General features: G+C 45.6%; 1 protein-coding gene across 6 annotated transcripts in view; it reads right to left on the bottom strand.

Annotated features, from left to right (window-relative positions):
• The window catches only part of Lhcgr (luteinizing hormone/choriogonadotropin receptor), a 58,029-nt gene extending 52,348 nt beyond the window's left edge, over positions 1 to 5,681 (bottom strand). For 4 of the 6 annotated variants that reach the window (XM_050146094.1, XM_050146095.1, XM_050146093.1 and 1 more), the window contains exon 1: positions 5,445 to 5,680. In XM_050146094.1, coding sequence (XP_050002051.1) covers positions 5,445 to 5,617 — 173 coding nt within the window. In that variant the 5' untranslated portion in view covers positions 5,618 to 5,680. Of the gene's footprint in view, positions 1 to 5,444 lie in introns of all 6 variants that reach the window. The other 2 variants (XM_050146096.1, XM_050146091.1) reach the window with 2 other exon arrangements.
• Between the last annotated feature and the right edge of the window lie 9,117 nt (positions 5,682 to 14,798).

The following is a 14,798-nucleotide window of genomic DNA, read 5'->3' as shown; positions in this document are numbered from 1 at the left end:
GTTGTTATACCAAATACTGCTAATTAATCTGAGGATGCAACTGAGGAACCTGCAATCACACAACTCACCTTGGCCAACTAGTCCTTTACCAAGGCTTCTTTGCTATTTTGGCTAAATCCTTATGTTATCCAATTGGTTTCCATGCTTTTGCATTGAGTTTTTAGGGGCCGTTTGTGTTTAGTGTTCTGCTATGGGCATTATTTACTTTCTCCTAAAGGATGATTTTCAAAACCAAAATCTGGTCTTCCTATAGCTTGGTACAAGGAGACTCTTTATCAGCTAAACCGATGTAAGAATTGCCTTCCAAGCATGACTGAAAAGGCTGAGTCTAAATGGAAGTTCAGACTTCTCCAGGAAGTCCCAAGTACTTGCAGGAGTTTGGAAGGCTTTCTCTTCTGTTTTGTAGACACTTTCACGCGATGTGTTAGCTGGTGTTCCCTGCTCTGTATGTTCTCATGCACTTGCCTTGGTTGTTATTACTGTTGTTGTTTTAATGGCTCCCTGGATGTGGGCCCATGATTAAACCAGTCTAAATGGGTATAGTCATATGAATAAATTGTAGTCCCCACCTCTTGTCTTATTGACTAGTTGATTGACAGGTTGCAGATGCAGTATTGGGGATGAACCTGGGTTCCCATATCTACCAGGCAAGTGCTATCACTGACTTACATTGCCAGCCAGGTCTTGGTTCTCTGGAGCTGCAGCTGCTATTTGCCTTTTAAAGGACAGACAGAGTGCCAGTAGATTGCAGGGTCTGGATACTGACATAGCACGAAGATACAAAGAACTCCCTTGACTACTCATAGAACCCTCCCCACTACCGGTTTGGAATAGAGAGGTCTGTGATGTTTAGATGTGGCGCATGTTAGCACACATATTCAACTTCTTGCATTGGTTTGTTCTGTTCAGCTATGTATGTCCTCAGGTTTTCGAGGCTGACTTTGCACTCCCAATGTAAACAAGGCTGACCTTAAATTCCTGGAAATAGAACAACCTTCCTGCCTTAGCCTCCTGAGTGCTGGGATTACAGTCACGCACAGCCACACCCAACCTGTCCCCTCAATCCAATCTCATGAGGCCTGATAAGCAGTTTAATCATAATGCCTCTGGAATTCTGGGAATCCTGAGTTAAATCTGACTTCTTCAAAGGGCTCTCAGTCTGGCACATTGATTGAAAATTAATAGCTGAGGGAAGATTTGCCCCCATGAAGTGTCTCTAGTTTGGCTTGTTGTAACTTGGGAGAACAGTACTACCAGTATCTAGTGGTCAGGGATCAGGGATGCTGGCCCACCAGTCCTCCACAATAAACTACCTCTGCCCTCAAATGTTTAGGTTCTGAGGTTCAGACACCTGTCTTGATAAAATAGGGAAGAAAGATGTCTGTGAGTGGAGGTGTGCATGTGTGTGTGCTGTGTGTAGCATACTCAGAGTTTGTGCTCGATCTCTTTGCATGCAAGCATCAAACAATGACTTGCATTAGTCAACAGGCTATTTTTTCTCTTGTATGAATCAAAGATTTCTGATGACTTTTCATCTTCCTTTAAAATTTGCATTTTTTTTTCTCCAAAAAGTCTGGGAGAGGAAGAAGAAGAAGTCACTCAGCTGTGTTCTTTTCTTTCTAGCCATGCCTTCTGGTGGAACCTGTGCTTCTTGCACACGTTTCCTCCTCTGTTCCAAGGTCCCCTTTCTTCTCCTGTGTCTCCAGGTCTTCCTCTGGAGTACTCGGCCCTTCGTGATTCAGTGGCTCCCTGCGTTTCTCAGAGCCTATGTCCTCTCTCTCCTCCTACCCTGGTCTCCTGGGCGAGTTCCCCTCCTTGGAACAGAGTCACACTTCCCAGTGTGCCCAGTTTCACTGCACTGAGAGCTGATTAGACCCCGATCCCCCTGGAGGGTAGAAAAGGACTCAGGCAAGTGTCACGATGCTCATCGTCCAGGCACACTGGACTGGAGAAACTCATGTTTCTCCTTATGGAGAGTCTCTGGGTTGTGCCACACGCAAACAGCTAGAAACTTGATCTATGCTTAGAAGGCACAGCGTGCAAACAATAAAAATGCCACGATTATTATTAGCATTTACTTACAAGTTTTCAGAAGCTCTTTCAATAGCAAGAAGATCAACCTTTCTGTTGTCATAGAGACAAAAATCTTTATATAACTATGTGCAAGGTGAGAGTTCCCCCTGCCTCCCACCAGTTGCCTAGAGCTAATAAGAAGAAAGGAAAGGGAAATTTTTAAATTATTTTTTCCATTTACTCCCTCCCCCTATTAGAAAAACGAAAACGTAGGAGGTTGCTTCTTGTGTCATAGCTCAGGTTTTAAATGCTTATGTCTTTAATGAGAAAGGCAAGGGGCTGAAACTATGAATAGTTTGAACAATGGCATTTTGAAAAATTGCCAGCAGCGTGTTGTCAGTTGTTAGCAATTATCACTCATGCACCCTTTGTTCTTCTTTTCAAACCAAAGAGCAAACCTCAAAGATCTTAGGAGGCAGAGTCTTCAGCATCTGGATCGACTGAAGCACAGATGTATCTACTGAGGGACACGGTTGAATTCTGAGGCTCTGTGAGGTATTTCCCCTTCTTTCCCTGCCACAGCTTGGGTGCCCCCTTCTCCTCTGCAAAGGCTAGCCATGGCACAGCTCTCTTCTGGAAGCCTTGTTTCAAAACCTCAGTTCTCTCTTGTGTGTTCACTTCAGATAATTCCTTATCCAGAGTATGTTTCTGTCTTGTGATGATTTTTTGTGGCTTCATTCATTTCTCAACATAAATGATATATTTATGATGGGCTCAACAGTCTGTGGCCCTCTTCTTTACTTTAACATTGAGTTATACCTTTGTCCACACACAGATGACCCCTGTCCTAAGAGTAACTCTTCCCTTAAGTTCTTAGACTGTTGCTTCCCTCCTACTCCAACTGAGTCGTTCACTCTAACAAATGCACAGTTTCCTCATGTCTGGTGTCCTCTGCCTGCCCTTTCTTATGGAATTTTTCTTGTATTCTTCTTTGAAGAAAACCAAACCAAACCTTCCATTGTTCTGGTTGGTTTCCACCTGTCTCTGACTTTGAGCTTTTAAATTTATGCTTTCTTCTTCCATTGACTAGGCATATGTACAGAGGGGGTGATGGGGTGAGGACACTTATAGCTGGAGGAAGTTTATACCACTATGAAGAGCAAGGCTTCAGAGTGTTCTCTGGGGAGTTCCCAGAGTTTCTGATTCAGTACGATAGGCCTGAGATCCACGTCTATCCTCGAAATGTTCCTTTGAGGCCTCAAGTTCACACTTGGAGAAACATTGCTTTGAAGTGGCAACCTTTCTATTTTTTTAAGTAAACATTTGTTTTTACATGAATGTTGGGTTCTCAGTGTTATTCCTACAATGGCACTACCTTCACAGAGCTCTTGCCCCCAAAGGACCTGGGGTTTCAGGAAGCACCTGGTTTTCAGGAAGCACGACCTTTGTAGGAGTTGCCATGCTTGGTGCAGGGTTTTCTAAATGTCTACAGGAGGATGCTCTGGATGGTGGATGTTAAGGGAGGGCCTGTGGAGGATGCTGAGAATTCTCTAGGATCCCTCCTAAGCTTCCAGAATCAACTCCTTCTAGAGAATCAGAGTTGCTCACTGTAATTTTATTGTTCCTGCCTCCCACTTAGCCATAGTGCGCAGGGCAACTACTCTGAAGGCTTGTTTAAACAATGCTGCAGGGCAGTGAAGGAGTGTCACTTCGGCTTTCTTCAGGGAAGGGGTTTATCAGTGGTCCCCTCTTGAGGCAACAAGTGAACAGCTTAGCATCAAAGAGCTTAAAGCTTGACTTATCTGTCTTTTCTCCATCCTTAGCTAGAGGCAGTTTCCACCCAGTACCAAAGCCGGAGAAGCTGGAAGCAGTTTTTTAATTAAAGGAAAAGCAATTTTCTTAGAAAGACAAACAACTGCAGAAAGGTAATTAATAAGGTCTTTTTTTTTTTTTGCCACCGAGGGACTTGGAACAAGGGATTCCTTCAAGTTAGATCTCAGAGTCGTCTAATGTGTACAAGCCAGGTGTGCAGGAAGGGCTGTTAGCGACAGTGTCACTTGTAAGAGCAATACAGGAGGCTTGTCACAGAAGGACGAGGCCAGAACTTGGGAGGTAGGTTCCATGGATTTGTCAATTGATTGAAACAAATTCTATTAGCATAGCCATCACCTTCAGGGAATAGAGCTGACAAGATAGTTAATGGAAACTAATTAAGAGAACCCCTCAACCTGTAACTGTTCTCACAGCCACAGGGAGCAGACCAAATGCTCAGGATGTGTAAGTTTCTCCAAGAAGCTGGCAAGGATGCCTCCGAAGGGGGCTTGCTAGGGTTTCATCCCTCCCCCATCAGAGCATGTGGCTAAGGAGCACTGGGAAGACCTCCCCCCCGCACTGTGCATTTGTGCTACCTCCTACTTTATTTGGCGCTTTTATTGGGATGAAAGTCATGTAATGTAAAATCCACCCATTTCAAATGATGGCTTTAGTATTTTTATGGGAAGCTTAGAAAATCTCATCTTAATCACAATCTAAGCTTAGAAAAATCTCATCACCCCTAACCTTACAGCCATTAGCAGACACCCATCCCCCGACCCTGGGAACTAATAACCTACCAGTCTGTCTGTTCATTTCCACATTAACAGGATCATGCAATGTGAGGAACCCTTTCCTAAATGGAAGGACATTTGGCATCTTAGCGCTAATGGCACATTCCTGTCTTTAACCCAAGGCTGCAGGAAGGGTGGCCTTCCTCTACTTGCTGGCGTTTGCAGTCCCTCACTCGCGTCTGTGGGTGGCACACCAGAAATCAGAAAACAGGCTTTTCTTCTCGCACAGGCACAGCTAACCCGGCTGAGTTCCCCATGAAGAAAGTAGAGGTCTGGGCTGCACAGACAAAGACAGACAAACGCTGTCACTGGTCCTTATCTCTGGCAAGGGTGAGAAATGCTATATCCTACTTCCCAGCACACTGCCACAGGCACTTATGGGCGACCTGGTGACTGGAGTCCAGGCAGTCATCATCGCTGCTAACAGATCAGGTTACCCTTGGCCCCAGGGCCTGAGCCCTTTGCTTCTAGACGACCTATGGCAGGTGCGGAGCCCACAGCAGCCTACCTAAACCCGGCTGCCCAAGGGTCGGAACCACTCAGACTGCTCAGACAGAGAACACTGGCGAAGGAGGGCCACTGGATTCATCAGGCCTTCAGGCAGCGACAAAGAGAGACCTCCCGTGGCTTCACAGCAGTTTTAAGTTACCTGCCTCAGTTTCCCCATGAAGAAAGTAGAGGTCTGGGCTGCACAGACAAAGACAGACAAACTCTGTCACTGGTCCTTATCACTGGCAAGGGTGAGAAATGCTATATCCTGCTTCCCAGCAAAGGGGCTCAACATTGAGTAGCAAAAGGCAGGGACCTGGGGCACCATGTACTCACAGTCTGGTGAGGCCGTCGCGAGGGCCAGGGCAGCGCAGGGCACCGTCAGGGGCGCAGTCGCAGGGCTCCGGGCAGCGCGACCCTGGCAGCTGCCAGGGCTGCAGCGGTGATGGCTTTAGCATCAGAATCGCCAGTGCCTGCAGCAGTCTCAGCGCTGGGGCGCGTTGCCCCATGGCCTGCCAGCCGAGTGTGAGCTCCTGACTGGGCCAATAACCTGGACCGCCCGGGGGCTGACCACCACCTCTGCCCGCCCCTCGGCCTGCCTTCCCAGTTGCCGGCCCCCGCCTGCTCCAGCCCTCCCCTCTCACCCTGCCTCTGGCGAGTCCCTGCTCTCCTTGACCTGGGACAGTGGCCAGCTACCCCATCGCTGCTTCCCAACGACCCGTCCTCTACACTAAACCTGCAAATGAGCCAAAGGTTAGAAAGTAGAGTGGCGTGTGGTAAGTGCTTCGAGTGAGAAGTAGGGGTTCTGAACCCCTCCCTGCCACGGGCGTGAAGTGGGGGTGATTTGTGGCACTTCTGAAACGTGTCTTGCTTCTATCCATCAGAAGAGCGGAAAGCGCCTGCTGGGCTGTGTTTCACTCAGCTCCTCATACTTAATCCTAAGTATCTTTTCCCTCTCCCCCTTCCCAGGTGACTCGCTCTACTTCTCATGAATGTAACTGCTCTTAGCATAGCAATTTGGGTCTGTCCTCTGTCTCCCCACTGTATTGTGAAGACTTTGAGAGCAGAATCCAGTTCGGATTCACTGTGTATTCTTTCTGCAGTTAATAAAGATTTGTTTCGTGAATGGGGGAAATGACTGCACGGTGCAAGCACCTAACTCCATGGGTGTCCAATGTCCTTTAACCTTTGTTATTGATGTCTTGCCTCATGTCACATCTAAGTGTCACGCCAAACTCTCAGGGCACTTACTGCAAGAACTCAACGCCACACGAGATATACAATTTCTTTGGTCAGCCTACTTACAGATGGACGAATCCTGTTTGGACCCGTGTCTACCAGTCTCTCAGCATTGTAAAACCCCTGCTATGAGCTCTGTGATTCTAAATCCCAATGGAAACAAGAACAGATCTTACAGCAACCCTGGGAATAAACCACTTTCCCTCTGCTATGTTCCTTCCAAGGATTAATTCTGAACTCCAGAAATGTTAGCAGTTTTTCTGGAAGAGGTAGGCTGTTGGAGCTGAGCAGACCTCTAAAGCACGCAGGTGGGAACCAGAAAGACAGATGTCTCTTGAGGACACTTCTCAAGGGCCATTTCCGCAGTCACCAGGTTATAGTCTCTATCACTAGGATTCTTAAATCTCCTGGCTTTGCCCACTTACGTTTTCAGGTTTTTGTGCACGCTTCCCAAAGCTTGCATGATCCCCTCTTCCTTTTCTGTTTTTCCATTAGCTAAACTCCTGGTTGTGTTTCAAGGCAGACTCCTGCCCGTTTCCTGCGAGCCTTACGTGACTCAGCGTAGCTTACTAGCACCTGTAGTTAAAACTGCAGTTAAGGATGTGATTTTGCTTTCTCCTGTCAGTAGATCTTAGTACTGCCTTTTCGTTCAAAGCTGATGCTCCGTACATACTGCTGAACGAGAAAATGGACAGTAAAAACCAAGCTTATGAGTGAGTACACATGGTATTTGTCTTTCTGGCTCTGGGTTACCTCGCTCAAAATGATACTTTGTAGATCCATTCATTTTCCTGCAAATTTCAAGATGTCATTATTTTTTTCTGCTGTGTCTACTTCATTGTGTAAATGTACCACATTTTCTTTATCCGTTCTTTAGGCATGGGGCATTTAGGTTGTTTCCAGGGTCTGGCTATAACAAATAATGCTGCTACAAACATAGTTGAGCACATGTCCTTGTGATATGATTGAGTATCCTTTGGGTATATACCCCAAAGTGGTATTGTTAGGTCTTGAGGCAGGTTGTTTCATAATTTTCTAAGAAATCTGATATCCAAAGTGGCTGTAACAGTTTCCCACCAGCAGTGAAAGAGTGTTCCCTTTACCCCACATCTCTCTAGCATAAGTTGTCATCAGTGTTTTTGGTCTTGGCCGTTCTTACTGGTGCAAGATGGAATCTCAGAGTTGTTTTGATTTGCATTTCTCTGATTGCTGAGGATGTTGAGCATTTCCTTAAGTATCTTTCAGCCATTTTAAATTCCTCTGTTGAGACTTCTCTGTTTAGGTCTGTACCCCGTTTTTGATTGGCAAATACTGTTTTTATGATGCTGTTTACATACAAGAAAGTTTCACAATATATTTTCTGTCCATGATTGATTTCAGTTGGATCTTATCATAGTTGATTCTTGCTGTATTTGTATATTCTTGTTATAATTGTATCCATATAATGAAGTCACATTGAGTTGTTGGTTACAGTCACAAAAATTTGCTACAGAGAAATTTGCCTTTCCTATTCATTAATACGTGACCTCTTTGGAGTGGGTAGTTTTAGATGTGAGGGGCTTCTGCTTTCTATAACTAGCTGTGTAGAGACTTTCATCACAAAATGTTAAAACAGCATGGTGCACAGGATGACTAGTTATGTTTTACTGACAAAACAATGTGGTTAAAAAAATTCCAGTAAAACTCCCCAAAGTTTCTGAACAGAAAGTCTCACATTTTAGGTTGTGGAACTGTCATTTACGAAGCTTTAAAAACCAAAGATTTCCAAGACTTCCCCCAAGAGATTCCAACTCAACAGAAGTAAAACAAAGGCCGGAAATCTACACTTTGACAAGCTGCCCACACAACTTGATACATATTGCGTAGAATTCTCAAAATTTGGAAAACACTAAAACTAAAGATCTGGAACTGAATTTGTCATGGGAAGCTCAAAAATCCTAATAACAGCTGGATAGCATGGCTGATGTCTGTCTGTGATATAGTACCTGGAAAACTAAGGCAGGAGGGCCACTGAGAATTCAAAGGCAGTCTGGGATACAGTAAAATAAATCAAAATGAGCAGTAAATAATTCTCATTAAGGACATTGAATGAAACCTGAGGACTTGATATGCTGGTGAACCTGGTATGTATAATGAACACATACAGACAGTAGTGTATGTGCTTACATGTTTAAATTTATGTAGCATGTTGTATTGGTGAGGTTGTTTCTTTAGTTTTTTTTTGGAATGTCATAGGGTCACAGAATCTGTTTTCTTTATGCCTCCTCAATCAAAATGGTAGCTTTTGGTGATAGACTTTAGAATTAGAGACACTTACAAAGCTATACTAATGTAAAGAAACAGAAACCAGCACAGGCAAAATGTTCTGATTCTTGAGAACATACTCGGTTAGCACTGAGACTGATATCTCTTCCGTATTAAGAGCAATGGCTTTACTTTTCCCTTGGAAGAAAAGGAAAGTGTGGGTCAGAAACAAAAGAGGGAAGGCAAAAAGTGACAGTGGCTGTTACACCCCTGAGCTGGAGAAACATCCGATCAAACCAGGCAGAACAGAAAGGTGTCCCCTAAAAGTTGGAACTTTCATTGCAATGTCACTCTGTGCAACCGGAGATGTGATCGGTTGTTCCGCCTACAGGGCCCATCTGCAATTCTTCTGGACAGGAGAGAAGCCAGCAGCTGCAGTCCACAGGTGCCTGGGCCTTGGTCCTTGGGTAGGTTCAACATTGGGATGTGAAGTCTTGTCAGGAACATGAGAAGCCTTCTCTGAAATTGATGGACAGGAGGCTGGGATGGGAGACTTCCTTTTGGCCATGTGACAGACATGTGAATGGATTGGACACCAAGGGGGGAAAAAAACCAATTAAATTCTGTAGAGAACAACAGAGGAGGCGGACATACTTTATTAATCCGGTCACACCACACTCTGTCTTCTTTCTTGGCTTTCCCAGGTAATAAGCTAATACATTCACTGTTTTGTGTATTTTGCTAGTCGGGGTTGACTCCCTGTCACCTGCTACCTCAAGTGCCCACAGCAAGGCGGATAGGACTCATCCCCAGTGAATGGCCCCTCATTGTGTTGGCAGTATTTCTCGTGAAGCCTCTGGGAAGTTGAGTGGGCGAATGAATGAATGGGTACATGGTACTGTGCTATGGATGACTGATCCAGCCAAAGGGACTCCAGTGGCAGCAGGGCTGAGAGGATCCTGAAGAACAGAATTGAACATGGATGCTGTGTGGGTATGCAGAGCTACAAGTGTCTTGTGCCTGGGAAGTGAACAGGAGGCAGCATATGAACTGCACTGATTAAAGCAGAAGAAAGACTGAAATGAGGGGAAGAAACTTGAGAATCCATCCGTGGTCCTCATCAGCAAGGAGCCTGCGACTTCATCCGTAGTCCTCATCAGCAAGGAGCCTGAGACTTCATCCGTGGTCCTCATCAGCAAGGAGCCTGCGACTTTATCCGTGGTCCTCATCAGCAAGCAACCTAAGGCTTCATCCGTGGTCCTCATCAGCAAGCAACCTGAGACTTCATCCGTGATCCTCATCAACAAGGAACCCGAGACTTCCTCCGTGGTCTTCACAAGCCTTTTAACAATTACTGGGGGGAAGTTCCTTGTATTCTTGAGTTGGGTGTACCCACTGTGGAGAATCTGCGCCTGTACATTTGGCATCCATTTAGGAAATGTACACCCTAAATGTCTCAGGTGACTTTTGGAGCAGGTAGGAAGATGTCATCTTCTATAAAATACTTCATTAGCGTGGCATGAGGAGGCCACGGAGAAGGGAAGCAGACTGAAGACAGCAGCCAGAGAGCTAGAAGGAGAACATCCACTTCAGGAACAACAGTAGACAAAACCCAAGGGCAAGTTCATTCCATTCTGAATGAAAGATGTGAAAGTTAAAGAACACTTTACATATGACTTTACTCCTAAACGAGGCAGGAGAAGAGTCATGGGAGGGAAACCCAAGGGCTGGGAAATAATTGCAAAGCCATTTGCCGGTGCGTGTAAAATGACCCGAAGTCTTATGGAAAGCAGCAGAGTGGTAATTTCCACTGAGAGTTAGGAGCAATGCATTCACCCTTCAGCCAAGGGATTCCAGAGTTGAAGGTTTTCTAGAGAAAATATTTGATCTATACAGACTTCAACTAATAGAGACTAGCGCTTTCTCCACCTTTAGTAAAGTCCTAAGACTTTTTAGCCCTCTAGTCAAATTAGCTCAATGCTTATTAGCATTCTTTTCTGTTGGCCTTTCAGGTTGTATTCCTTTATTTCTTTTTTATTCATTTTATGTACCAACCACAGGTCCCCCTCCCTTCCCTCCTCCTGCTCTCCCCACTTCTGTTCCCAACCCCCATCCACTCCTCAGAGAGGGTAAGTCCTTTCGCAAGGGGAGTCAACTAAGCCTGGCATATTGAGTTGACGGAGGACCAAGTCCGTCCTCCACTGCATCAAGGCTGAGCAAGGTGTCCCACCATAGGGAATAGGCTCCAAAAAGCCAGTTCTTGCACCAGGGATAAATCCCACTGCCAGGGGTCCCACAAATAGACCAAGCCTCACAACTGTTGCCCATGTTCAGAGAACCCACTTCAGTCCCATGCAGGTCCCCAGCTGTCAGTCAGTCCAGAGTCTATGAGCTCCCACATGGGCTTCCCTGTCATGATCCTGACCCCCCTTGCTCATATACTCCCTCCTCCCTCTCTTCACCTGGACTCCTGGAGCTCAGCCCAGTGGTTGGCTCTGGATCTCTGCATCTACTTCCATCAGTTACTGGATAAAGGTTCTATGATGACAATTAGGATATCACCAACCTGATTACAGTAGAAGGCAGATTCAGGCATCCTCTTCACCATTGCTAGGAGTCTTAGCTGGGGTCATCCTTGTGGTTTTCTGGGAATTTCACTATCACCAGGCTTCTTCCTAACTCCATAATGGCTCTTCTATCAAGATGTCTTTTTCATTGCTCTCCCTCTTCGTCTCTCCCCTAACTCAACCATGCTGTTCTGCCATGTTCTCATCCCCCATTCTCTCCTCCATCCCAGTTTACCCAGTAGATTGTATCTTTTCCCCCTTTCTAGGGCTATTCAGGTTGTATTTCTATGGCAGCAACTGCCACATTGTTAGGACTATTTCGCCTGCAGGGTGTATTACTCTGGGTCCTTCAGGGACCATGTACCAAAAGGGTATCAAATAGATACAGGGCTTTGTTAGGGAAAGATGGAAAGGGAGCCAGAAGTGGTGGCTTCAGATTGGGAGTGAAGGACGGATGGCAGGAATCCTGGGGGAAACCTCTTAGGCCACGGTGCAGTCTGAAGAGAGCTCAACAGGCTGGCAGGAGTCCTTGAGCAAACCTAGCCCTGGAGGAATTATGTGCCCCCTGAAAGCTGGCCTGTCTGCTTTTCCGCAGCAGCGCTGTCCTCAGATCTAAGAATGCCATTAGCAGGTGGAAAGGGGCACTGAGAGAGACTGAGGGTGCAGATCAGGGAGATGCGAGTTCAGAAACAGGAACTGAATCCCCTAAGAGACCTGGTGCAGAAAGCACCCTCAGAGACACAAGGTGGTCCAGGAGTGTGGTGGCAGGACTTTCACTCTTGTGGCTTACATACACAGCGTCCAGGAGGCAGGCAATGCATGGCCAGTGTGGTAGCAATGGTGTTCTGGATGCTGTCATCCTTGTCATCCACCTTGAGTGAGTGAGTAAACAAATAAATGAAGCAGAGCTCTGTGTGGTGGCACACACCTTTAATTCCTGCACTCCATAGCAAGGACCAGGTGGACCACTGTGAGTTCAAATCCCCCCTGGTTTGCATAGTGAGTTACAGGCCAGCCAGAAAGACATGGTGAGACCTTGTCTCAAAAGCAAGCAAGCAAGCAAACAAGCCAACAGCATGTTAGAAGGTAACTGATTTTCCTGTGATGGGTACTGAGAATGCACAAACCCCGTGGCAGTTTTATTTCTTTGAATAATCTGATCTGTTAACAATTTGAATATCCTATCACCTTAAAATATGCAAATGAGCTAGGATATGAATCACATGTAGGTTATGTAATGTTAAGTAAAATAAAACCTTAAGGTAATGTGGGGATATTAATAGCAGTTATGAAAAATTTCTATCTGCATAATATAAAAGAAAGGAGAGGACATGGTGTCCTGACACTGGTTTAGGTTTTATGGGAAGGGACTTTTTCCCCCCTTTTTTTGATTCTGTTTATTGTTCACTATAAAGTTATGAAAATACAGGATCACAAGTTTAAAGGCCAATACAGAAAGAACATTTCTTGAGATCTAAAGGAGAAAGGTATTTCAAAAATTCAAGCCTTGGTCATTAAAATATTATTATTGCCATGTAAGCCATGCAAACATACTCTCATTCTCTCTCTCTCTCTCTCTCTCTCTCTCTCTCTCTCACACACACACACACACACAGACACGCACACACACACCCTCTTCCTCTCACACAGATGGCCATAACATTCTGATAACTAAGGTTCCAATCAGAATGTTGTGATTCAAGTCCCATGAAAATGCTTTTGGGCAGTCAGCCTTCATCGAGGACTAATCTAGATTTCTTAGGGCTGGGAGGAAGGCTAGACCATGTGCCATCATATATGTGGGTCATAAAGGCCCTTTTGCCAAGTTTCTTTCTCCCCATTGTTCAAGTCCAGGCTTGTGACTTTCACACTATGTCAACAGCAATGCCTTTCTAAAGAAGGGCTTTGGTCTCTAGGAGGAGAGAGGTGCAGAGAAGGGAGGCTGTTCCACGGGAACCTTGCTTCTTTAGTAGGCTGAAGATGCTTGCCTAGCTCTCTGAAGCCTCTCTCTTTCATACTGAAAAGAGTCCCAGGGCTAGACTTGGGCCTCTGGTTTATTTCCCTGTCAAGTATAAGTGACATCAAGTCATTTCAGAGAGGAAAAGTCCTCCCGTTTTTAAGTGGCAGAAAAGAATAGTCTTCAACACCCCTCCCTCATGCATTCTTTGTCTGGTTAGACTCGTCCCAGAATGCCTCCTCAAGCCAAACACTGTCAGGTCCTCCCAGGTGACAGCCCCTTTCTTGATAGAGTGCCACCAGAAATGAAGAACATTCCCTTCTGGGCCTCCAGAGCTTCTCCATGGAAGTTGTAGCTGGGCAGGGGAACATCACTGTGAGATCAGAGCTCAAGTCACGTGTGCAAAGGCCTAAGTCTGCAGTAGCAAAATACTCTCTTAGGTCTTGGTTTCCTCACCTGAACAGCAAGGAGCCACCTCACCTCACATAGGCTTGGGAAAGTCCTGCTGTTAGGATAATATGGATGAATATCCTCTGGGAAATCAGTAGATAAATGAACATTTCTTGCCTTTCTCCATGTGTCTTGCTTAACTCTCCTGTCCTAGAGCACAGGCTATGTCCCTCTCCTTACAGACACAAGTTCTCAGCTGGGATTTTTCATAGTGTCTGGCATCATCTCTGGTTGTCACTGGTGATGTTATTGGCAATAGCAGATAGAGGCCAGATACCTTACAGTGCACCGTCCCCAGCCTCCAATGTCGAAATGTCAATAGCATTGAGGCTGAGAACTTCTACTATCTGCTCAGGCTCAATGAACAATATACTTTTTTGCCATTTAAAAAGCTTTATGAGGTATAAAAACATACTGGCTATGTGATAATAAGCAGTACAATATGATTAAATTTGATATTTGCATATGGTGAAATCATTCCTACAATCGAGAAGATCAACATGCCCACTGCTCAGAGGCAGGCAGGTGTCTCGTGAATTCAAGGTGAGCCTGGTCTACAGAGTGAGTTCCAGGACGGCCAGGGCTATACAGAGAGACCTTGCCATAAAAACGATGCTTTGCCCGTTTGCAGCTCTCCTTGTTCTACCACCTCTGGCCCCACCCACAGTCAACCAGTGAGTTGTTTTCTGTCACATTAGATTGGTTTGCATCATTTTGGACACGTGCTTTTTTTTTTTTTGTTTGGTTTCTTACACTCAGCATGGTCATTCTAGGTTTATCCACGTCATTGACAAACTGATTCTTGACATATGTTTGAGATAAGACACGGTGAAGAATGAAGGGTTATGACTATCTGAGTTCCTGGGCCATCACTACACATTTTTTGATAATATTACTTTCTGGATGAGATACGTCACTTAGTTCTTCAATGTTTTGGTTTTAATTTTATTTTGTTTTTGCAGTCACTTTCTTTATCATGGTCCTGATTAGTTCGCTCAGTGGCTTCTCACTAGGAGACTCCTAGCTACGCTTCTGTTCACTCATACAGTTCTAGTCTGTCCCTTCTTCACCCTACCCACCCACCCACCCACCCATCCCATCCCACCCCATCCCACCCCACCCCACCTCATCCCATCCCACACACCCCACCCCACCTCATCCCATCCCATCCCAACACTCCCACCCCACCCACCCCACCTCATCCCACCCCACCCCACCTCATCCCATCCCATC

This window comes from Alexandromys fortis, unplaced genomic scaffold (assembly GCF_014885135.2).
Source record: "Alexandromys fortis isolate MF-2015 unplaced genomic scaffold, M_Fortis_MF-2015_v1.1 scaffold_42, whole genome shotgun sequence".
Taxonomy (NCBI): Eukaryota; Metazoa; Chordata; class Mammalia; order Rodentia; family Cricetidae; genus Alexandromys; species Alexandromys fortis.
This window is presented reverse-complemented; position numbering and strand designations above follow the sequence as displayed.